General features: G+C 41.9%; 1 protein-coding gene across 4 annotated transcripts in view; it reads left to right on the forward strand.

The window, feature by feature from the left end:
• TRIM67 (tripartite motif containing 67) overlaps nt 1-21,338 on the forward strand; it is a 40,793-nt gene extending 19,455 nt beyond the window's left edge. Inside the window, exons 6-12 of one of the 4 annotated variants that reach the window (XR_012622500.1) lie at nt 2,367-2,524; nt 5,482-5,620; nt 6,667-6,970; nt 13,464-13,626; nt 15,175-15,272; nt 17,658-17,714; nt 21,073-21,338. Coding sequence is in view for 2 of the 4 variants with exons in the window: in XM_074818520.1 (XP_074674621.1) it covers nt 2,367-2,524; nt 5,482-5,620; nt 6,667-6,970; nt 13,464-13,626; nt 15,175-15,240 (830 nt within the window). In the remaining 2 variants the exon portion in view is untranslated. Of the gene's footprint in view, nt 1-2,366; nt 2,525-5,481; nt 5,621-6,666; nt 6,971-13,463; nt 13,627-15,174 lie in introns of all 4 variants that reach the window. The other 3 variants (XR_012622499.1, XM_074818520.1, XM_074818521.1) reach the window with 3 other exon arrangements.
• The last annotated feature ends 1,994 nt before the right edge of the window (nt 21,339-23,332 follow it).

Here is a 23,332-nt window from a genome sequence, read left to right on the forward strand (position 1 = left end):
TCAGGCCACAGGCTGACCCAAAGGGAGTTGGAGCCTGATAAGGATTACGCACAAAAACTTAAATGTCCAGTGGCACAGTAAAGAAGCCCAGGCACTTCCCCGTAGTATGTGTGACTCTCACATGTAGGGCCAGAATTCATACTGCCCCTAGGAAGTGGGAGCATCAGCACTTTACTGTATGAAAACATATTCTAATCCCAGATGGCGTTCTTGTCTCCATAATTAAAAAGGACTTGTAAAACACTTACCCTCCCCCAAAAATTCCACTCTTTTTTTTCAACACTGTGCATTATGTGAACAGTCCCTGAAAACCTCCTGTCAGTGTTCCTAGATTTTTGCAGGGAGTTGGAGAGGTTAGCAGTTTTTCAGAGGTGAGTGGGTGTTGTCTATTTTACACTTTATAAACTTCAGGATTTAGGATTTCATCCAGTTTTGCCAGGGAAAGTCTCAGAAGTGGGGAGGACCCAGTGAATGCCTCCTGGAGGGCTAACTGGTTAGCTAAAGTGGCAGGAGTGTGGATGGCTGATACAGCCCTATCTTCTCCCAGACTCATTACTGGAAATAACCAGGCTAACAAACGCAGACAAAACCCTAAACTTAAAATGTTTCACTTAAAAAATCCCATTATCCCTGAATTACTCGTTTTCAGGTTTTTGACTCCTGTCACATTTCTGTTACTTCTCTAGACACAGTGTCTCCTAGAGAAAAGCCTGAACTTTCCATGTGAAAAAACAGGAAGATTTTTATTTATGACACCCTCTGAATCATTCTTAAATATCAAGGAATAGGAACAAGGCTTTTTCTTCTCTTTTCACAGAAAAGCCTTCAAGAGCTAATTTATAAAGCTTTTTTGTTTTAGACCACAGTCATTCTTCTGGGCTACCAACCATCTGTGTTCAGTGCGGTGATGGATAATGCCAGCAGAAAGCCATGGTAGCTTCTGCACTGTTTATCACAAGTGCGATGTTGACTTTCATGTCACTTCCAAAGTGGGGGTGAAGCCTTAGACCCGTCACACAGTAGCGTCCATTTTCCCACAGACTGCTTGGTACACAAAACGCGAACAGTCCTTTTTTATCTGGAGAGGTAAAATAGGACGAAAGGAACGGCTCAAGGGCTTAGCTCTCACGCAGACAGAGGGAGGAAAATAAACTAGAGGCTCAAAGCAGACTAGATAAAAGAAGAGCAAACTGACAGTGTTAAGAGCTAAGTCAATGAATTCTCAGAGCACTCAGCTCCTTGTAAGACACGGTCGAGCTCTGCAGAAATGATCCTGAATGGTGAAATTCAGCCTTGGGCAGAAGACCAGGCAGGGTTTATGCATCACTTATATCCCACTTAAACTGTGCGATTTCAACAGTGCGTAAGATACGTGCCAGATCTCTCCAGAAGACCGAATATTCACTTTATAGTTTCCAGCAAAGAGTGAACAGTGGGAGTTTAGTTGTGTTTAGCAGAGAAGATGTGCTGGAGGCTTCTTTCCCACAGAGGCATGGCTGAATGTTTTATTCTGTTTATTTTTGTTTTTAAGATGCTGGTCTGGTCAACAGTCTCTTGGTGTTTCTCCTGAGCGAGTCACTAAAAAGGCATGTTGGTAGATAACTTCGCACCTGTAATTTCTGGGAGGAGAGAGCCACAAGTAGTCTCCTGTGGTGCAGAAGTTCCTTTTGCTACCTGAACCAAGGGATTTACATAAAATTTTCAAATGGAACAAATTTTCTTCAACAGTTTATTTTAAGTATGGCTGCCATAAAGATCACATATCCAAGGTAGTTTTGATGAAAAATGGTGGGGACATGTTAGATTAGATATAAAAAAACCACCAACCCTATTGTGAAGAAATGTTTTCCTGCTGTCGATGGAGTTCAGGCTCTATCTCACTGCCGTGCTGGGAGGAGTGGCTGCTCTGCTGGTTAATAACCCAATTCTTCATCAATGAGCTGGTTTTCCTGGCAGCACTGCATCTGCCATGCCACCCCATGGCCTGAAACACCCCCTGCCACTGTTGCTCCCTCTCTCCTTTTGGGGACAATGGGGACAAAGTGCTCTAGCTTGAGAAAAAACTCCTCCAGCCAGTGACCCCTGAGAAGGAAACCAGACGTGAGGTCTCCAGACTGTAGTTCTTATGAGGCACCAGAAGCATGTCCAGATATGTTGCTGTTTATGTATTTCAGCCACCTGATTTGTCTAACCAAATAATGACATTTTGTTACATCATTTTTACTGCCTTTTGTTTCAAGGAAGGGGATGGGCCCTCTTTCTAACGGATATTGACTCCCCTGCAAGGGGAAGGAGGTGAGAGGTCCCCATACTGCTCGCAGCACAGACTAAGGGGGTAGGGCAGAGTTACACTAATCTGTACCCAGTTCCTGTTACAGTGCCACCCGTCCCATTACTGCAGCTGGAGAAGTGTTGCACCAGAAACAACAGTGTGACGTTGGCCTGGAGGATGCCACCTTTGAGCCACAACCCGGTGGAGGGTTATATCTTGGAACTTGATGATGGAGATGGTGGCCAATTCCGAGTGAGAATTTCATTCAGCATTTATTTGTGTTTCTTTGTATGTGAGTTTCCTCAAGATATGGATTTGTGTCTGTCCAAGGGTGGGAAGAGGGGGTAAGGAAGATACGGCTTGTCAAAACATCCCTGCTTCCATAGTGTGGCTGTAGAAAGCAGTGCAGATGCTGCTTATTAGAAGGACCCCCAGCTTGGGTATGGAGTTTGGATGAGGTTATTCTCTGGGCTCTGGCAAAGAAGGCCTTGATGTCCCCCTGGAGTGTACCAGAGCAGAAAAATCCTATACTAGCCTACAGGAGCTGAAAGTGGTTCATTCCACAAAACAGAGATTTCTTTGAAGCCCCTACTCTCATCTGTCCATAGCACCTGGTTTCAACAGCTGAGATTCTTGGTCCAGAAATGCAACTCAATTTTTCACATTTTTCTGAGTAAAAGTGGGATCCTGCATAAAAATACGGGATTTCTAGATCTTTTCTCTGGCAGTGGATGAGACCAGGCTGATGGAAGCTTTCCGCAGACACGCTGCAGTGGGGTTGGTAAGTATGGGAAGGCATCCCGAGTGCTGTCCTTCCAGACCCACAGGGTGATGCCACAACTGCTTGCTCCTGGCTCCAGGTGCAGGATACTTATAGGCTCCCATCCCTTTTGTCCATATCCCAATAAACAAACTACAGAAATAATTCAGTCAGCTTTCTGCCAGCCATGTCCTGCTGGAAGCTGTGTCCCTTCCTCCTCGGGCAGGCTTTATGCTCCTGTTGCTCCAGGACCAGGCTGGCCCAGTACATTTCTAGGGACTAGTGCCTCAAAAGCATCTGGAGATCATTGTGGAATACAGCTGGTCTCTTCAAAAATGGTGAATTTTGCCAAAAACATGTGACAGCATTTCTTCAGGAGCTGCAAACTGGCTTCTCACTGGAAACCTAAAGGTTTCTCAAGCTGAAAATGGCCTGGCACAGGTCCACCTAACAAACTGCCTCCCTGTGCCAAACCGCTACACCCATAGCCAGCAAAGGCACCTGATTTGGATGCCCCTTGTTAGAAGAGACAGCAATATTGGCAGGGCATTTTGAAGGGGACAGTGTGTTTCTGGAAGGTCTCCTCAGTTCCTTGGTCCAAGTATCATTTCACATGGGTTTGAAGAGGCTGGTCTCCACTACTGAAAGTGTGAAAAGGTACCTTTGTGAACAGCAGCTGGGAGATGCCAATATAGTTAATATTAGTAGGTAAGAGTTTTATCAGTGTGTGATGAAGGAAGAGTTAGGAACAAGGTGTTTATGAATTCCAGTGTCTTGGATAAATCTTTTCAAGTGATATTCACATCTAAATAAATACTTGTGAATAAACAAAATTTCAGGCTGGTGCATATCCAAGCCCATTTGTGTGTGGAGGTTTGTAACTGGCAAAGGTTTTAGGACTGCCAGCACTGTCATGTCAAGATTTTGGATTGAAAAAGATACAAAACCATCTAAATCCTTAAAAATCTAGGGTGACAACTTCTCAGGGGAACACTTTGCTTGCTGTGGTAGAAACGCCCTCAGTTTTACTCACTGAAAGATAAACTGCAGGCTCTTCAGCAATGCCATTTCAGTAAGAGTTTTCTGACCCTTTTCATAAAGAATTATGTATCTGAAAGCAATAACACTGATTATACTTTATCAGTATTTGATGAGCGGATTTAAAGAATGTTTTTTGTCTCCCATCATAGCAGAGAGCATCAATCTGAATAAACACAAGCAGTGAACAGTGGTAAAAATGTGAAATGGATTAAAAAATGTAAAAGTTGTTCTACAAATACAACTTTTTTCATGACAGCATATGTTATAACATGGAGATAAATTAAGCTCTTCTATTAAAACTCTTCTTTCTCTTCATGAAAGATCATCAGCTAACTCAGGACCCAAGAGATTTTGTTATTTGAGGCAGCTGCCATGGTAGCAAAGTGGACAAACACATGACCTGCTGTAAACTTAAGTAATCCCTTTCTTATTCATCAAATACTTAATTCACTTTAGGTTCATATCAAAGAGCCTTAATCAACAGGACTACTCTTAGGCATATACTTAAGTGTCTTAACTGAACTGGGGCCTGAGTGGGCTGCTTAGTTACAGCCTTAAGCTCTTTGGGGCCTTTGCCACCAAAGATCTATGGATTTCACAGAATCAGAGAAGTCGGAGGTGGAAAGGAATTGTGGCTTTCAACCTGCTGCCAAGACAGGGTTTTTTCCTTTTCTGTCATTTTCTGTTCAGTTTTCCAACAAACATGAAGTTTCTAGGCTTCTTTCAGTTCATCATAGACTGTATAATCTGACTGATCCTTTTCATTAGTCTGCCTAGATGTTCCTCCTGCTGAAATATTTCACATTACACAAGTGCTTGCTGTTTAATAAATCTTTGCAGACTTTTATGATGTCTCTGTTGTCTAGTTGCTGTTTCATAATGTGATGCATGCGATTCTAATCTTTAGGAGATCAGTTTCTTCTGGCTCTGTATTTGCAGGTTTCAAAATTCAAATTTCAAATGCAGGCGTGAGGCAACCTTTCCAACAGAATAAAACTGTGTTTACTTGGGTTTTTTCATTCTTTCACACCCCCTTTTTTGATCCTGCATAAATGGCCATGAGAATGGCCATGGTGGGTCAGACATTGGGACTACTATCCAAAATAATGTTTTGGAGTAGATGTTTAAGAAAAGAGGATAAAAATCAAGATATTTCTGTGTTGCCCTTTATTGCTGTATCCTTCCAACTTCATCTTCACCTTAGTGTCTCCACTGCTAACCATCCTTGATGTCTGCACTGCTGTGGCTGTCTGTGTTATAACAGCATAACTTCCACATCCTGGGAAGCAATGAGAAGCTGTTCACTTGTAGCTTACATTTAGAAGTCTTAATGTGTGATCACAAGGCACAGAGAAACAGTTAAACTATGTCCCTCTTTCTCTCCTTTTCTGTTTTTTTAACGTTTAAGGAAGTATATGTTGGCAAGGAGACTCTCTGCACCATCGATGGCCTTCATTTCAACAGTACCTATAATGCAAGAGTCAAAGCTTTCAACTCATCGGGAGTTGGTCCTTACAGCAAGACAGTTATTTTACAGACATCAGATGGTGAGCTGGGTTTTTGACAGTTTCTAAGAGAAAAGCTGCAGGTCTCAGTGGCAGGGCACTTGTATCCCTTTATACCCACTAATATCTTTGGCACTTACTGGCACAGAGATTTTAGACCAACTGAGTGGAGAGGCCAGGAACTGAGTGTGCACAGGGACTGAGCTCTCCTTCTAGCACTTTTGGGGGTTTTCCATTATCAGTAACACTTCAGGTTACAAATCATGCAATTTTATTTGACTCTAGAAGTCTGAGGTCTAACTGAGATTCTTATTTGCTTTAGCATACAAAAGCAGTTACGCAACACACGGGATATTTTTGTGCCACTGTGTCTCCACTTCTCCATATATCTTTGGAATTTGCCTTTTTCTTCACTACTGCTTCAATTTCACAGCAAGGTTTGATAATGCAGAGATGGGAATTCATGCTTGTTCCTCTGTAATTATACTTGACATCTGTATGGGCATTACAAGAAGTTCATCTTCGTTAATGATATTGTAATGAATCAAGACGTGCATGCTGTTATCGCTTACACTTTTATGCTGTGTTGCCAAAATAGGCCAGTATACAATATTTATACTTTAAGAGCTTTTTCTGGTTTTTTTTTTCTTTTTTTTTTCTCCCTTTGATAGAGTAGTGAAGTCAGTCCTAACCATCACGGACACAGTGGAACTCCATTTCCATTAAAGGCGATCCTGAACCAATTCACCTATGTGAGCAGTTTCCATATCATGGAGAAGCCTTTGTCTCGTCAATGACTTTCTTGTTACTGTGTGAGAACAGAAAGTCACTGCCCATAGCAGCTTATGTTCAGAGGAGCAAGCCCAGATAATGTAATGCACTTCTGAGCTGAGAAACAGCAGGGCACCAGCTCAAAGCAATCATGTGTAGCTGCCTACAGTAACGAGGAAAGATTGTCTTTATTACCTGAAAGTGCAGTGGTGTCTTTAGGAAGGCAGAATCTCATTCTCCTAATTGAAGTAAAGCAGATGATACTTGAACACAGCCTGTTCTGCCATATTCCTGCCTTTCCTTTTCCCCTTCCACAGTGGCATGGTTCACCTTTGACCCCTCCTCAGCTCACAGAGACATCGTGCTGTCGAATGACAACCAGACTGCCACCTGCAACAGCTACGATGACCGAGTTGTTCTTGGCACAGCAGCCTTCTCCAAGGGCATGCATTACTGGGAACTGCATGTGGACCGGTATGACAACCATCCAGATCCAGCCTTTGGTATTGCCAGGATTAACGTTGTCAAGGACATGATGCTAGGCAAGGACGACAAGGCATGGGCCATGTACGTTGACAACAACCGCAGCTGGTTCATGCATTGCAATTCTCACACCAATCGGTAAGTGCTGCTTGCATGCTTTCCTCATTACTGATTGTTTTTTCTGCGTTGCATCAGAGGAAGGGGTCTCAGCAAGCCACTGGTCATCTCCCTGATAAATGCAGTTGTTTTATTCCTTCTTAAAAATCACTAGTGGCAGTGATTGCACCTTAGCAATCTGCGTTGGTGTTTGTTATCCTCACTGTTAGCATTTTTTTCCTGAGATCCAGCCTAAAGCCCCCCTGCTGTGATTTAAGACTGTTACTGCACGTCTCACCCACAGCGTCAGCAGAGAGGATGCAGGATTTTTCTCTCATTGCTGGAGGAGTGCAGGGAGAAAGGTAGTTGATTCTCTTCCTTAGGAGCAATCTTGACTGCAGGGTTGCACAATAATTAGGCAAAGCACTGGTGATAGTCTGTACAAAATGCAGGTGTTTATTGTCAGTCCTGAAAGCTGATTGAAGGTAATGCTGTAGGTCACACCTCAGGTGATCTGGACATAAGGGGCTTTTTGGCAGTGAGGGCTAAGTGACAGCTTCCATCCAACTGAGCCATTGTACTGAAGAGCTTTGAAAAATGTCTCAACCAGCTTACAACCAATTTACACAAAGGAGGATTTCAAAATGCCCCTGAGCCATCATTACCAAACCCCTCTTTCTCCCGCCACTCAGAGGCTCTGTGTGCTCTGTACAACAGAGCAGTGGGGAGACATGTTCTAACTGAATCTACCTGCAGGGATGGATTGCACAGAGACAATGTGTATCAGCATAGATCCAGTGTTGTGCTGACATGGTTGTGTGGCTTTCAGTGCTCATGATGGTTACTTCTGCCTAGTGCTGGCTGTTTCCTTGATGTGATGCTGGACTGTGTAGGGGTGACATGGTCAACTTCTCTTGAAGCTCCCTGGGGTATCACCAGAGCAGAACTGCGCTGCTCTCCCTCCATGTCCCGTGAGAGGGTCAGCCCTAGCTGAAGGTCAGCTGGGTACTACAGGAGAAGATCTCCACTGAAGAGTGTGATTTAGGATCCTAAATCCCTTGCTTATTTTAAAAAATGGTGTATTTTTATACCTAATCTATCACGATGGGAGATGGATGTATGAATGAAGTGACTGACCAAGGATACATAGTGGGTCTGTGGCAGAGCAGGAATTGATTTTGATTCAGTTTTCTACTGACAGTCCCAGTAGGTCTTCCACACTCACTAGCTCAGGTGTTGTTTTTGTTATACCAAATGATTAAAAGAAAGGCCTGCAGTGATTTTTAAAATGCTCAAATGCAGGTATTATCTCCTTAAAGAGTTAAGTTCATGCCAACATGCACTGTATCCTAAAGCTGGTTGTAATGTCTCCTGTTGAATAGTCATTTATATTCTAAGGCATACTTGTATTTTAAGTAAGTATACTGCAATTTCTGAGAATTTTTGTTTGAAGCACAGTTTGATTTTGCAGTTCCTTACAGACAGGTGGAAGAATCTTGTAGCTGGATCAAAAGCTATCTGAAGTCAATTGGAATATTTTCCATGGCTCCAGAGACCTTAGATCATGTCCTAAGACATGTAGAGTAAAATAACATCAGTATAATAAATATATCAAAATGTTCTCTGTCCCTTTAACATCTTGATTCAATTTAGGGCGGAAGTAATGTTAAGCTATATTAATTTTAATGCTCTGTGAAACAGCTTATGTTTTCTGGAAAAAAGCTGGCAACCATTCTGTGTACTACTGTCCCAGAAACCTATTTTATGAATTTGGTCCTCAGGATGCTCCTCCCAACAAGCAACAAAAGAGCTAAGCAAAAATTTTTTTTTTCTGGGAAGCACAAACAATGGAAACACTTTGGATTTCAAATCATCCTGCTTAAACAGGGGAACAAAGTGCTTTCTGTTGATGATAGTTTCCCAGTTTTTACTAGATAAAACGCAAAGGCTTTGCAGGCACATCCAAGGCATGGATAGATCCCATGGAATATCTGTTCAAGTGAAATACACTCATAAAGGGCATGTAGTTCTATGAAATCATATGCGCTTCAATGAAATTAGGTCTAAGCATTGTATTTTTAACTGTCACAGTCAAGTAGGTCAGTTTTTTAACTCATTAGCTGTAATAGTCATGTGGAAACAGTTATTGCTGCCTAGTTGTTTTTACCCACTGGAAACAAGTGCATGGCAGGACAGTATCACAGTCCAAAGGAAATTCATTGTCAGCTTTTAGCCTCTTGGATGCTATTGTGGTGTTATCTTAGTAATCATTTCATGCTTCGTAATCTTCATGAGAATAAATTGGGACAATAAATAAATTACTAGCTTCAAGGATAAGCTGAGGTGGAGCTTGGAAGACCTATTCATGGGACCTGTCACGTTTAGAGTACTTCCCTGTTCCTTTCACTCACAGCACGCAAAATTGGACCTCTGTCTACATCCTTGAAAACTATCATGACTTCTGTAATGCTAGAAGAAAAGGCATGAACAGAAAACTCTAAAGTTATCAAAACCAGAGGGAACCTTTGAGAATTGGTTGAGCAAACTGGTTAAGAAAACACTTTAGGGCAGGGATATAGCTTTGTGAGGTAGCTTTCAGCCTTGTTGTTTCTGGAAATAATCAGTTCACACCAGAGATGTTGTATGCCTGTTGCTAAGAGGCACTGGCATTCATTGCAATAGATCTGTTCCTTGGCAAAGTTCCCAAGAGCAGGAGTATCTAGTGCTGTAGGCAGTACTCTAGCCACTACATGGTTATGTAAAGAAAGAGACACACTGAAATGTTTTCTGCTGAAAGACAGTGGGAAGTCAAAATCTAGGGAATTTGGAGTGTAGTCTTAAAGACCTTTGTGATCAGGGGAGTCTCTTCCCTGACTTCAGAGATCTCAAGACCAGGTTTTCATCTCAGAAAAATGTTATAATTGACTGAAAAATACTGTCCTTGACAATAGACATGGTAAAGTTGTTAAGTTACTGTAAAGCTCATTATTAAAATACTGTTAATGGAGAGTAAAACACGTTCTTCAGTTTACTAAAGGGTTCATAAATTGTCAAGCTTTATTTTTCAATAAGTAGAGCTTACTACTGTTCTTAATTTCTCAAGCCAATCCATACAGTCCTATTCTGCATATTGTCCAAGCTGCTGCTGAAAACATCTTAGAATAACTTAGAATAACACAGGTAGTGACATTTTTCATTGTAGCCAAATTCCCCTATGTGTGCTCTGACCTTCCAGGCTTCCACACAGCACTTCCACGCTCAGGACTTACGGCTGCACGTGAAAATAAAAAGGTACAGGACTGTGAGAAAAGAGGTGTAAGAAGTGTGATTTACTTGAAATAAAGAAAGAGTGGTGCATATCTTCAAAGGTGGATTAGCATTTAATGAAAGCTAAATATTTGTTGAAGAAGTATTGTAACAAATAGTTGTGTTTTCCTTTTACATGGCCTGCAGATTACTCAGGGCCTGTGGTATAACTGTCATTAAATAGTTTTAAAAATGCATTACAGGAAAGCAGCAGCTTTTTTACATGCTGCCACACAAGCGTACCAGGAGAGAGCAACATCAATTTGAGTCTCTTGAGCTAGCTGGCTTCTTCTATTGCAACTAAGGCATATGTTAGAGAAATTATCCTGTAATACTGCCTAAATGATGTACAGAAGAGTGAGGAAATGTCTTGAATAAGTTTGCTCATGAAACTTGGACTCTCCCACCGCTTCTCCTAAAGGAAGCGACTATGACAGTAGTCCAAAAAGCACTGGAGTCCTCAAGGTACTGTTCCCAATGAAATCATGGGATGCTAGGGAAGAGCAGCTGTTCAGCCTCAAGAAAAGTCCAGCCTCCCTGGTAGCAGCCCAGCAAGGCGCCCTTGCTTGCCTTTGCCCTGGCTTGGTCCTGTCAGGGCTGGTTGCTCACTGTGGGGAGGTGGTGGCTGAGGAACGGGGCAATCTACCTGCTGGAGTCCTGCACGACTTGTGACAGGAAGGAAGGGTGAGGTCCCCATCCCTCTGCTCTGCCCCCGTGCCCCTGTGGCTCCTGGAGAAGCCTCAGCTGGGTCCTGCACTCACCTCAGCTGGGCTCTGCAGGCAGCATCCCTCTCCTCTTCAGCAGGGCTGTCCCTGGGGGCTGCAGAGGAGTCACTCAATGTCACCGTGCAGCACACAGCTAATTAGCCCACAAGAAGCAAATTAGCTTATCATGTAGGAAAGACTATAATAATCTCAAAAAGGCAAAGTTGCTGTTTCTGTTTCCCTAAGAGAATCAATGTCATTTAAAAGGATGTCATAAAATCTATTTTAAAACACTGCAGGATATAAACCATGGTGCTTTACAATCAAAGATTTCCTAAACAGAGAAAAAAATTAATGTAATCTATTTGTAAATAGCTCTAGATCATAGTACTCTTGCTTCCCACAACTTCATCATGAGTTTTATGATTGAGTGCTTTTAATAAAAACAGACTAGATACTGAGATACTGAGGATAGGTAAGCATCTTAACTTTTGTTGGAAAGTAATTTACTTTATGGTTTTGAATAAGAGCTCAAAGAGAAACCTATTAATACTTATAGGACCAGAAAGAAAATAAAAGGAACCTGAGAATGGTAAAATTTGAAATCTAACACATCTCAGAGCCAATTCATGATTCTCAGCTATACTGATATTGTTTGAAGAGCTTAAGACGGAGAAGTCAGAATAGTATTCTACACTATTATGTCACAGATTAAACTCCCTTTACCTTCAGAGGAAATGCCGTGTTCTGCGTTTAATCTAAAGGAAACCGGTTTATGACACCTAGTGGACAAGATCAAAATTTCTTACCCTGCACTATATTCTTCCTAATCATATTTTGATCCTCCTTCCCCCCGCCCCCCCCCCCCCCCCCTTTTTGATGTTTTGCCTACCTATTGTGATAAATTTTATGTTAAAATCGCATTAATCTTGTGAATGTTGTGTGCCTGAGGGGAGTGCGTGGGACAAGACAGCTGCTTCCTTTCCTACTGCAAATTATTTGAAATCTGATTTACCCTGAACAAATTGTGTCAGGCTGCAAATCCATCACAGAGTCCCCATGATATTAGCACAGTAGCAGGGCCTGTGGCCAATCTGCATATCTAGCAGATTTTTTTGCTTAGTGCTCTTTAAAGTAATACTGGGTTTGACTAACCCCCAAATCAAAGTGCATTAATGTCAAATCGCTCAAGCATGTAATGACTGGCTAAGTCTGTCCTGCCAAGCTCTGATACCACGGTAGCTCTCAGCAGCTGCTCCTGACACAACCAATTATCACTGGTATTAATAACCGTGCCTGCACACTTGAAACAACTCCCAGTCTTATAGCTGAGCACCTTGTCAATCAGGGAGCTGTGCATGTCCCTAACCAGCCCCACCTTCCCTTCCTCCCCCAAACCAGTGTCTGTTGTACCTCTGCTGGTTCCCCAGTCTCTGGAAAGCTGGGTCCCCTTAGGGAATGGCAAGGTGAGTACTCAAACTGGAAATCTTGAGTTTTGAGCTGTTAGCAAGCGTAATGATTAGGAATGAATGCCTAGGAAACCAGCTTTCTGCTTTTTCATTCCCTGCTGTGCATCACTTCACTGTAGCAGGGATGCTCTGAGGAGCCATGTCTCCAGGACTCCTCTCCCACATGCTCAGTACTGACCTGACCTGCTCACCTCCCCATCTCTCCTCAGCCGAAGAGACCTGTTAGCTCTGGACCCCATTTTCAGCTCTTAGATTGCAGCTGGAGTAGGCATGGACCTAATTTCTCTTTAGGTTCCCCCCATTAAGCTCCCATGAATGTGGTGCATAAGCTTCAGTTAAAGATGTGGATCAGTCATGGTGGAATGCTGTGGGGATAATCATTCCACAGTGCTTCTCCACTCCAAGGAAGTGATCTTACCCCTGTACTCGGCACTGGTGAGGCCGCACCTCAATTACTGTGTTCAGTTTTGAGCCCCTCACTACAAAAAGGACATTGAATTACTCGAGCGTGTCCAGAGAAGGGCAACGAAGCTGGTGAAGGGTCTGGAGCACATGTCGTACGAGGAGCGGCTGAGGGAACTGGGGTTGTTTAGTCTGGAGAAGAGGAGGCTGAGGGGAGACCTCATCGCCCTCTACAACTACCTGAAAGGAGGTTGCAGAGAGCTGGGGATGAGTCTCTTTAACCAAGTAATAAGCAATAGAACAAGAGGGAATGGCCTCAAGTTGCACCAAGGAAGGTTTAGACTAGATATTAGGAAGCATTTCTTTACAGAACGGGTTGTTAGACGTTGGAATGGGCTGCCCAGGGAGGTGGTGGAGTCCCCATCCCTGGAGGTGTTTAAGAGTCGGGTCGACATAGCGCTTAGGGACACGGTGTAGTTAGGAACTGTCAGTGCTAGGTTAATGGTTGGACTAGATGATCTTCAAGGTCCTTTCCAACTTAGATGATTCTGTGATTCTGTGATTCTGTGCTTAGTAAGACTGCCTTGTCCTAGAGAGAGCAGTGGTGGTGTAGCACCCTGCCTTCACCAACAGTGTGGTCCCTTTGTACCTTAGGACTGAAGGAGGAGTTTCTAAAGGTGCCACCATTGGTGTTCTCCTGGATCTGAACAAGCACAACCTGACCTTTTACATAAATGGACAGCAGCAAGGGCCCCCTGCATTTGAAAACATCGAAGGTGTCTTCATGCCTGCGCTAAGCCTCAATCGAAACGTCCAGGTAAGTCTTCTGCAGTTCAGTCCCACTTACCCTTCTCATCTAAAGGAGAATGTATCCTACCAGACATTGCTGCTGGGACTGCTAATGTCATCTGTAGGTAGTCAGTATGGATAGCAGCTCTTTCCTTCTTGGACTGACCCATAGGCTACCAACGCTTTTTGGAAAACTGCATCTGACCTTCTGCCTTGCCTCACAGATGTGAGGAGTAATGCCATAAAACCAAGTGAAAGTAGCTACAGGCACTAATTCCTACACCTATTTTTCTGCAACAGTCCTCTTGGAAAGGTGCTAAAGCTTCCTCTGCCAATTAGACTAAAAAACATGAGTATCCTAATTCCTCTTAGATCTTATGTTTGGAGATTATTGACATTGGCAAGAGACAGAAATGTGAGCAGCACAGTGGTAAGGAGAGCAAAGACAACATAGGTCAGAGAATTTGTGCAACAGAGGAGACCCAGTCAGCTCATCACTCCGGCTCTTTCTGAATTTTGGAGATTGCTCTCTGTTCTCAAGAGGATCTTCTCTTGGAGGAGTCCTCTTTAAATATAACGCATTTTTACTTCAAGACAAATGCATATGGCTAGAAACAGGATATAGTATAAGGGAGAACCTCTGGAAACACCCAGGAGCCTGAGGACTGAAGGAGGTCAGCTTAGGTCAAGCAGGACCAATGCAGTCAGGGTGGAACACTCCTCATTTAAAACACCCAAACTGAAACCAGAAACCTTGTATGGCCTTACCAGTACATGAACATTTAGCATTCATTACTGGTGGCATCCTAATCTTTCAAGAAGGTTTCATAGCTTTGTTGTATTTGATGCACCAACGTGGAAGATGCAGGCACTTCTCTGGGCACCTCACTACTATATTCAACACAGATTTTTACTCACAAATTACCTTCAGTTTTATCTACCTACATCCTTTAAGTACCTAGCTTACATTTCTTACCACAACTGAATTAAGGCAGAGCGTCGCCGACAAGGGAGCAGGGGGATACTCTGAGACTAAGCTTGTGTTTGCTGTTGAATGGTGCTCTGGTGCATCAGTGTGGGAACCTTGACCTTGTAGAAATGTCATGTTATCCAAGAAGCACTAAAATGTCCTGCGTTCTGTCCTGCCAGGACAGCAAAGGTAAAAGGATTTGCTTATATTTAGTAATATGCTAAATATATATATATATATATATACTAAATGGGCTCCACTGTGTGATCCCTGTCCTAAAGTACTTCAGGGTTCCTCACATGACGGCGCCATCCACCATGTGTCTAGCAAGCAGCACTGCTGGAGACCTACAACTGGTGGCTGAACTTGGGAAGAGATATGGACACCTGGCTTCTAGACCCCAAGATGTTTGGAGGGGTGAGGGGGAAGGACACTTGGTTATTTTTGGGGCTCAATATCATCTTCATTAATATTCTTGATGACTTAAACCTGGACCCGAAGTCCCACAGCCCTTCCCCTGTCATTTACTTGCTCTTGGCCTTCACGAATGCTTTCTGCTGAGGATGTTCCAGTTTTGAATCTATGTGTTATTTCTTCTTTGTGCAGGTGACCCTGCACACGGGACTGGAGGTGCCACAATGTGTAAAACAGCCCAAGTTGCCCAACAACTAATGAAGCCCCTGCTCAACCCTGTGCTGGATTCTGTAAGCTTTCTCAGTGTGGTTTGGCACTTTTCAGTAAGTCAGTAAAAAAGCATTCTCTTCCCTGACTTAAAACATTGTACAGCATGTTGCTCACCAAGTAGTCCACTGGTTACAACTAGCCCACTCAATTTTTTATTTAACAGTCATAGCAAGCATACCCACTGAACTGGCACTCAACTGCATATGGGTACCTGAACATATCTACAGTGCATTTCATACATATGTACACACATGTACACACACACACATGTGCATTTATAAAGCAAAAGGTTAAATGAGTGTATTTTCTCTTGCGTGGCTGGATTTGTGCTTAAAAGATGCTATGGATGCCAGAAAAAATGGGTAAGATTAAGACTGAAGGACGATGGCTGTTGGAGCAATTTACCAGTAGGTGAACTGGTTTTCCTTGCCACCCGAAGTCCTTAAATCAAGAAAGCATATGTTTTGGCAGCTGAAGTGGAGGTTGTGTGCTCAAGAATTCCTGGTTGCCCATTACATTCACGGGCTCAAATGACCATTAATTATTCCTTCTGGCTCTAGACTGCAGTAAGCTATGGGATAATGTTCCCCTAGAATTCAGTGGCAGAACTTATCTTGTTATCGTCAATGAGAGTAAGGTTGGTTTCCAAATACTGCCATGTAATAGTTGCACTCATTTTAGCTAACACTGTGATACATGCAGAATTCAGATATGGAAAGCAGAGAGAAAAATATCCTTGATACATTTTAGTGTTTGTTATTTAGGTGTGATATGGAGACTATCACATACAGAAGATCTGATTGTGGTTATCAGCACAACTCTTGAAAAATGGCGCAGGAGAGAGCCCTTTGAATTGAACTGATAAATGATTTATTTAAATATGCCACATGCAGAGTATCCCGTTTCTAGCTTTGATCCTGATAAGCCCTGGGTAGTTGTAGTTCCAATGTAGCTTTGAGATCAGAAGCCTTAATTTTCTATTACATTAGATTAGATGAAGCACTTGAGCGAGAGAGATTCATAGCGTTAATGTGAAATCCATCCCTCAGAATTTTTCTGGTTTGGGCCATAAATCTTTTGCAAGACTTACCCGTGTCTGGCGTCTCCCATGAAAACAAGCAGCTGTTTCAGGTGCTGCCCATGACAACTGGAATCTAACTGACAGGGAACTTTTCCCACAGCTGTGGCACTGTCACCGGTGTGCTGTTGTCAGAAAACACATTGATTGGTGTGTGTGCTTCTTTTTCCTCTGAACCCAGTTAATGTATGCAAGTGTGTGTGTGTGTACAGCGACAATATGTAAGGACAAGATGCAGCAGACTGTGTGAGCCCATGACATTTCAGACTCTGTCACGTAATCCTGCATAAGTGTGGTACTATAAAACAAGAAAAACATAAACTTAAATCCCACTTACTTCCTTTTTTAAATCCTGCTGCTTATACAAATTTTCCTCTCCAAGCATACGTATACACACACGCATATTGTTATCAGATGTGTAATTATTAAACGTGAAAACAAATATTCTAACCAAAATCCAGCTTACTGCCTTGCATTAAACCACAGCCACAGGACGAACAGCCCAGACCTGCCTTCGGGCAGCCTGCCAGCCCTCAAGCATCCTGCTGCAGGTCCACTTCTGGTCTCTGGCCAGAGCACATCACTCAGGTGGTGCTGAGTGCTGGCAAGGCTTCCCTGTGGCAGAGTGGCTAGGATCCTCCCTGGAGTCATCCCACCTCACAGCTGTTGTGGGGAGGGGGAGGCAGCCCAGAATGAAACAGTCCTGGGGTATTGCACAGACAAAAAGCAGTCTGCCATCATGCTGACTGTAACCAACCAACCATCCTGTAGCCCACCTCACCTGCACAATAGCAGTGCCCTTTCAGTGATGTCAAGACTGAAATAGGAAATAAAACCGTCGACGGGGAAAAAATAATGTAAGCTTTTAAGTGGGAAAGCAACAGTACTTTCTTCAAAGTCTGGAATAGATTGCATTAGTAAACTTGTAGATGTTGGAATAACTGTGATATGCTCATCTTGGTTTCTTAAAGAATAGCAGAGACCTACTGTGTTATAATTTTCAGTTTTGTTTAATACCGTATGAACTCATGCAGGATTTTCTAATTAGCGGGTCTGTTTTAACCTACCTCAGCTAGAACGCTACCAGACCCCGAATTTCCTCTTGAGTGTGCTCTTCTACAAACCTAACAGTTGTAATCGTAGCACTGGCTTTGAGTATTGCCAGTCAGAGCAGTGTATGGGAATACTGTACATAAGTTGCACATAGTTTTTTATATTGGGAAACATCCTGTGATAATTTTAATACAGAAGGCACTCCACTTTCACTTGTATTAAAAACAAAAGGGCATTGTTTGTTTTGGGACTGAACCTTTGTCTTTACTCCCAGCTTCTGTGAAGGAAACTCAAATGAATTTACATCTTTCCAATCTTCAACTATTGCCAGGTATTTAAAATTAATTCTGAATGGGTTTTAGAAGTGTTTGCAGTACTTGGTTTTGGTTTTCATAGTTGCTTTGGTATCAGTTCCTGGTGTGTTATACCTTGGGGAGAACACAGTGAGTGATACAGGTTACTGATTTCTAATGGAAATACTGACAGTAGGTAAGGACATACTTCAGAGCTGTAGAGAAGCTCATTTGTTGTCCTCTACACATTCTAACATTCATAAAAGTAGGGTAGAGACTAGCTACCATTACAGTCTTCTTTTAACCTAGCAGAAATGCAAATAAAATAAAAGGAATACAGTTAGAAGTAGGTAACCTGCATTAGTAAGACTAATTTAAGCTAGGTCAAAAACTAAACAAAGTGGCTGTATATATTGATTGTGTACACATTAAAGGGTTTGGGTTTGGCATGACCCATAGCAGTAAAACAATTACCCCAATAGAGTGTAGTCTCATGACGTCAGCTGGATTATGTTTTGGTGGTTTGATTAACAGAAATAATGCTTAAGTAGTTAGAATTATGCTAGGAAACTACCTACTCCACATGTGAATATTTATGCAGAGCATCCAGATGGCAGTGGCCATCTGAACATAGAGCAGAATTTTCCCTTTGCAAAACAGAATCAGGTGGGAAGAAGTGGGGCACTTCCATCCTGAGAGTGGTGGAGGTAGTTTGCTTCTCTACAGGTAACTCCCACGAGGTCCGTCTCATAAACCCAGCAGTTTGCATGTTCTTCATCTACAGCATGTCTTATGCCAGTTTTTGTTTCCTCCAAATCCCTTCTTTAGGAGGGAGTCAGCCTTTAGTACTATGGTCCTTGCAGAAACTGTGTTGCTGACTGTCCAAGGAGAAGCCGGGGGGCTGATGAGTAGCATAGATAACCAAGGGGTCCGCTTTGGATGCTCTTGCTTCCTTCTGATTCCTTGGGGTATTTGCACAGCTCTCTGGGATGAGAAGCTCCTCTGGCACCTGGACCCACACAGAGTTGCCTTTCATGGGATTCTTCTGCTCCTAGAGGCCATGCTGCTCCTTATAAGCAGGAGAGCAGAAACTTTTGCACGGAGATGAGTCCCATCCACTATGGTACAGCGACCACACAAGGTAGCTGTAAATTGACTTAATGTTTAAAAAACAAAAAAAACCCACAACCCACAAACAAACAAGGCCTCCTCTAATAAACTTCTGCATACACCAATTTGGAATCTTTGCACAGCTGCTAAATAAATACAGCAGGCAAACTTTCTGTTCTGCAGAGCAACAAGGGAGTCTTAGTTTTCGTCTACCCTTGTGAACCCCAACCTTAGCCTTTGTGAACCTTCTTCCTGGCTCTTTGCTCTGCAGATTTCCCTGTTAAGTTTAGTGGGAACAAACAGAAGCAGCGTGCCATCAGGAGCACTGTCAGACTTCCGAAGGCGTGCAATGCTACAAAATTTCCCCTTCCTTCTTTTCCCCCATAAACTCAAAAAAAGCTCACAAGAAAGTCTCTTACTAAGACTTAATGTCAATATGAGCACAGGCCTAGTTGACAATCCCTTACTACTTCTGTTGTGGAAAGGTATGTGCTATAAAATAAATGTCAGTAAGGACAGTAGGATACTGTGATGTATCATGAATTTGGAAAGCAATTTGGCTTCTAAAAACATAGAAAAGATAGGCAAACAGCACTGTCACCTCCTATACTTGCCTATTCAGTTAAGATACATAAAGGAAAATATATTGGACTGAACAAAATAAAAAAAATTTAAAAGCATAAGCTTACATATATCAGAGTTTAAGAGGAAAAGTATTAAAATGTAATTTATTATATGCATAATGTTCCATCATGTTGTAAATAATGCCATGATAGTGTGTTGTCGTAGTTTGTTCTTGGCTGGTGATAGAGTTCTGTCATAGTGCTGCGTAAGCTTTTATTTTTTTTTTTTTCCCCAAAGTGTAGTTAGTAAAGATGGCAGAGAGCACCCAATACTCTGGTTTCCAAGTTGTTCTAAAGCAAGACGAAATGTGAGGTGCAGCTTTTCTTTCTTTCTTTCTCTTTCTTTCTTTCTTTCTTTCTTTCTTTCTTTCTTTCTTTCTTTCTTTCTTTCTTTCTTTCTTTCTTTCTTTCTTTCTTTCTTTCTTTCTTTCTTTCTTTCTTTCTTTCTTTCTTTCTTTCTTTCTTTCTTTCTTTCTTTCTTTCTTTCTTTCTTTCTCATAATAACATTACTTAAATAAGGTAAGAGAGAGATGAGATCAAGGCTAAGCTGCCACTGCATGGAAAACACCGTGTTTGCAACTGCCAACAAGAGGTGGTGCATTTCTGGACCACAATTCAATTACCCATTCCGAGGAGAAAGGACGCAAACTTGGTAACAGTAGCCTTCTGGTGCCATCTAGTACATCCTTTGCTCACAAACAGAAAGATGAGGAAAGAGAGTTGTTAGACCTAATCTCAGGCCTTACCACCTTTGCAGCGTTCTGCTTAAATAGCAAAGTCAACAATTCAACTTTGAACCAGGCAAGATAATATGAAAACCCCAAGCATCTTGGCTAGATCAACTTGGAAAGGAGATTACAGTTTCAAGTCCTTCAACAGGTTATGGTAACAAATCAGCCACATTGCAAACATAAAGGGCACTTGTCACTGAAAATTACCAAACAAAGGTGGAAAGTCTTTTTTTAAAAATTATTATTATTTAAAAAAACCCAACCTGAGCTGCTTCTGGTTTTTACTGACAACATTTCTGGAAATTCCTCCACCCAGCACTACTGAACGCTGCACCCACATAACCAACTGGAGTGGCAGCCTGAAGCACAAATCCATCTTACACGCAGAAGCCCATATGCAAGCAACAGAGACGAGATGTGCGGGGCTTCTGCATCTTTGCACAAGAGACAGACATGTGTTTTACTGGCGGAGGTACCCAGCAGCATTTTCCTCTTCTGTTAAGCAACCTTTTTGTTACATTATTGCAAACAGATCTGAGCAGAATTAATTACAAAATTATTTTTTAATGCTAATTGGAAGATTTATTAACATTTTCTCATGAAGCAGTAGATTGAAATATTCCTGGATCCCAACTGCATTCCTTCATCCTCCACCTCCTGTAAATGTTGTCAGTAAAAACACTAACCTTTCTAGGTAGCATGGTGAGAAGACATTATGTGATGAATATTAAAAATAAATGCATGAGGTAAACCTGCTATTATTTCTGATTGTTATATGAAGCATGAATAATACTAATTTAAATGTTGGCAACGAAAAAAGTGCAAAGGAATAAGATAACAGTGTTCACTTCTGGTTAAATGAAAGATGAGATGTTGTTTCTGTGTTTTCTTCTTAACCACGACATTTTTTTCTTTATTGCCATTTCCCATAGCTTATATGGATTTGAAGCTGGTGAAATATACATCTCTGCTGTATGTGTCTGTCACCAGATCAAGAGGAAAATACAAACTTTTTATAATTTTGTACCTGTAGCAAATGTTTGTATTTTTTGAATTGGAAACAAACTGCTTTTTGTCTTTTGGTCCAACTAAAACTTTGTGTATTATTATTATTATTATTACCCTTTTGGAAAACCTGACATATGAGTTTATGCTGTTTTACAGTTTCTAAATAAATTCTTAAAACATTGCCAACAAATTCAGCATCAGTACCCTATTTATTATTGCAGATTATTACAAAAAAATTATTTCATAATGTAATGCAGTCATGCAGGATGCATGCCAAACTCTTAACTGTTGATACCTGCTTCATTACCACAGTCAAGAATAATCTGGTAGCTGGAGAAAGCCAAGAGTCCTCCATTGGAGCAACGATCTGTGCCTCAACCTCAGACATACCCTGGATTCAGTGGCATGAAACACCTCTCTCTCTCAGCACCATGCCGTTAGCTCCAGTTCGTGTTGGTTATAGAGTACCTGAGGATGTGTTATTTAGCTCCAATCCACCTTAGACACTTTGAGTGATTTCCCAGTCTCCAGAAGATTCTGACAGTCAGGTAAGCAGAGCCTGGAAATTATTGCAACACCAGTAGGATCTGATTGGAAAGGCCTTTGCGTAAGTGTAAAAGTCAGACTGGGCAGAAAGCATGTCAGGGCAGGAAAGATAAAACTTTGCGAGATGGTTTAAAATTACATTCAAATGGCATTTAAAATATCATCTTGGAGCTGCACACCTCCATAAAGCAGATGCCTTGTGAGTGACTGAGCAATGCTACAGAGGCAGCACACTCAGCCCCTGCAAAAAGGCACTTATCGAAGCTATGAGACATCCATAAATGTCTGATAATAGAGCAGAATAAAGCATGCCAACACACTAACAGCAGCACCAGGGTAAGAAACAGAAACCTAGGCAATCAGGAAACAATCAGGAATAAGTATGGACAAGTGTGGAGACACCATCCATCAAGGCCTTTTTTTTCCCCCAAGAGACAACGACTTGGCATCAACTCCTTCATGGCAAAGGGTTTGACTGAGAGGAAAGATAATCCCAGTGGTTTTAGCATATGGGAAACGGGAATAAAGCTAACTGTCACAGGAAAAGGCATGTGAAGGAGAGCAGATAAGGAGAAATCCTTGACTTCTTCCTTTATCCCTCATTCCTCTATTCAACTGCAGATAGAGGGCAAAATAAGATGGTCCCTGCTCTCCCTTGCCCATAATCTATCAGTTACTAAGGCAACACTGGTTTTCGTGTATCAGCACATGCTCCAAAAGCAACACAGCCTGCTGCCTGAGCATACGGTTACATACTCTGTTAATTAATAACACACACCAGTCCTGAGAAACACCAGCTGAATAACAGGTCCTCAACAGGTTTTTTTGCCAAATGTCAGTTGTTACCATTTTTGTTAGTGCATCTAGTAACAACATAGGACTGAATGTACCATGTTTACCTGAGAACAGCATCCTACAAGGATGTAGCATGACCAGCTCAAATCACCTTGGGGGTTTGATATAAAAAAGCAACCTATCGCCATATAACAGAAACCTTTCATAATGCATACACACCAATGTTAAATGAATGAGAAAATGCAAAATTTTGAATAAGCTTTTATTTTTGTGGTGTTTTTTTTTTTTTTTCTCCCTAAGTTTTAATGTTCCGCTGTCAGCTTGGCATTTTGGTTTTCAACTTTTTAAGAACTGAATTTTCTTCAACTCTTCTTTAACAGAGCTTACAAGCTTGAGACCAGGACTGCAAAAGTTAGACACTCTATTCTGACCATGTTTCACTCCTAAATAGTTTTTAGGAGCTGTGAAGGTGGAAAGTGAACCCTTTAACTTACCAAAGCTGATGGAGGACAAACTCCCACAACATATTATACCCAGTGTCAGCTGAACAAATCTTTGTCTAGAAGTGAACAGTGAAAAACTGAGCTCAAGGATTAACCAGGAATTAAAAGATACAGGTTAAGCCACAACATCCAAAACCCATCAGTTGCCTCAACAAGTCTTGATGTACTGTACTCAATTCTGCTTTGTGATTACACCTTCACATGCAATCGTGATTTGACATTTCTCTAGGTCTGTAACCAGATAGCATCATCAATGCCAATTTGAATCAACAACCAATACTGAATAAGCAGAAATTGAATCATGCAGTTATGAAACGTGATGACAGTATTTAGCAACCCA

The sequence above is a fragment of the Strix aluco genome, chromosome 3, assembly GCF_031877795.1.
Source record: "Strix aluco isolate bStrAlu1 chromosome 3, bStrAlu1.hap1, whole genome shotgun sequence".
NCBI lineage: Eukaryota > Metazoa > Chordata > Aves > Strigiformes > Strigidae > Strix > Strix aluco.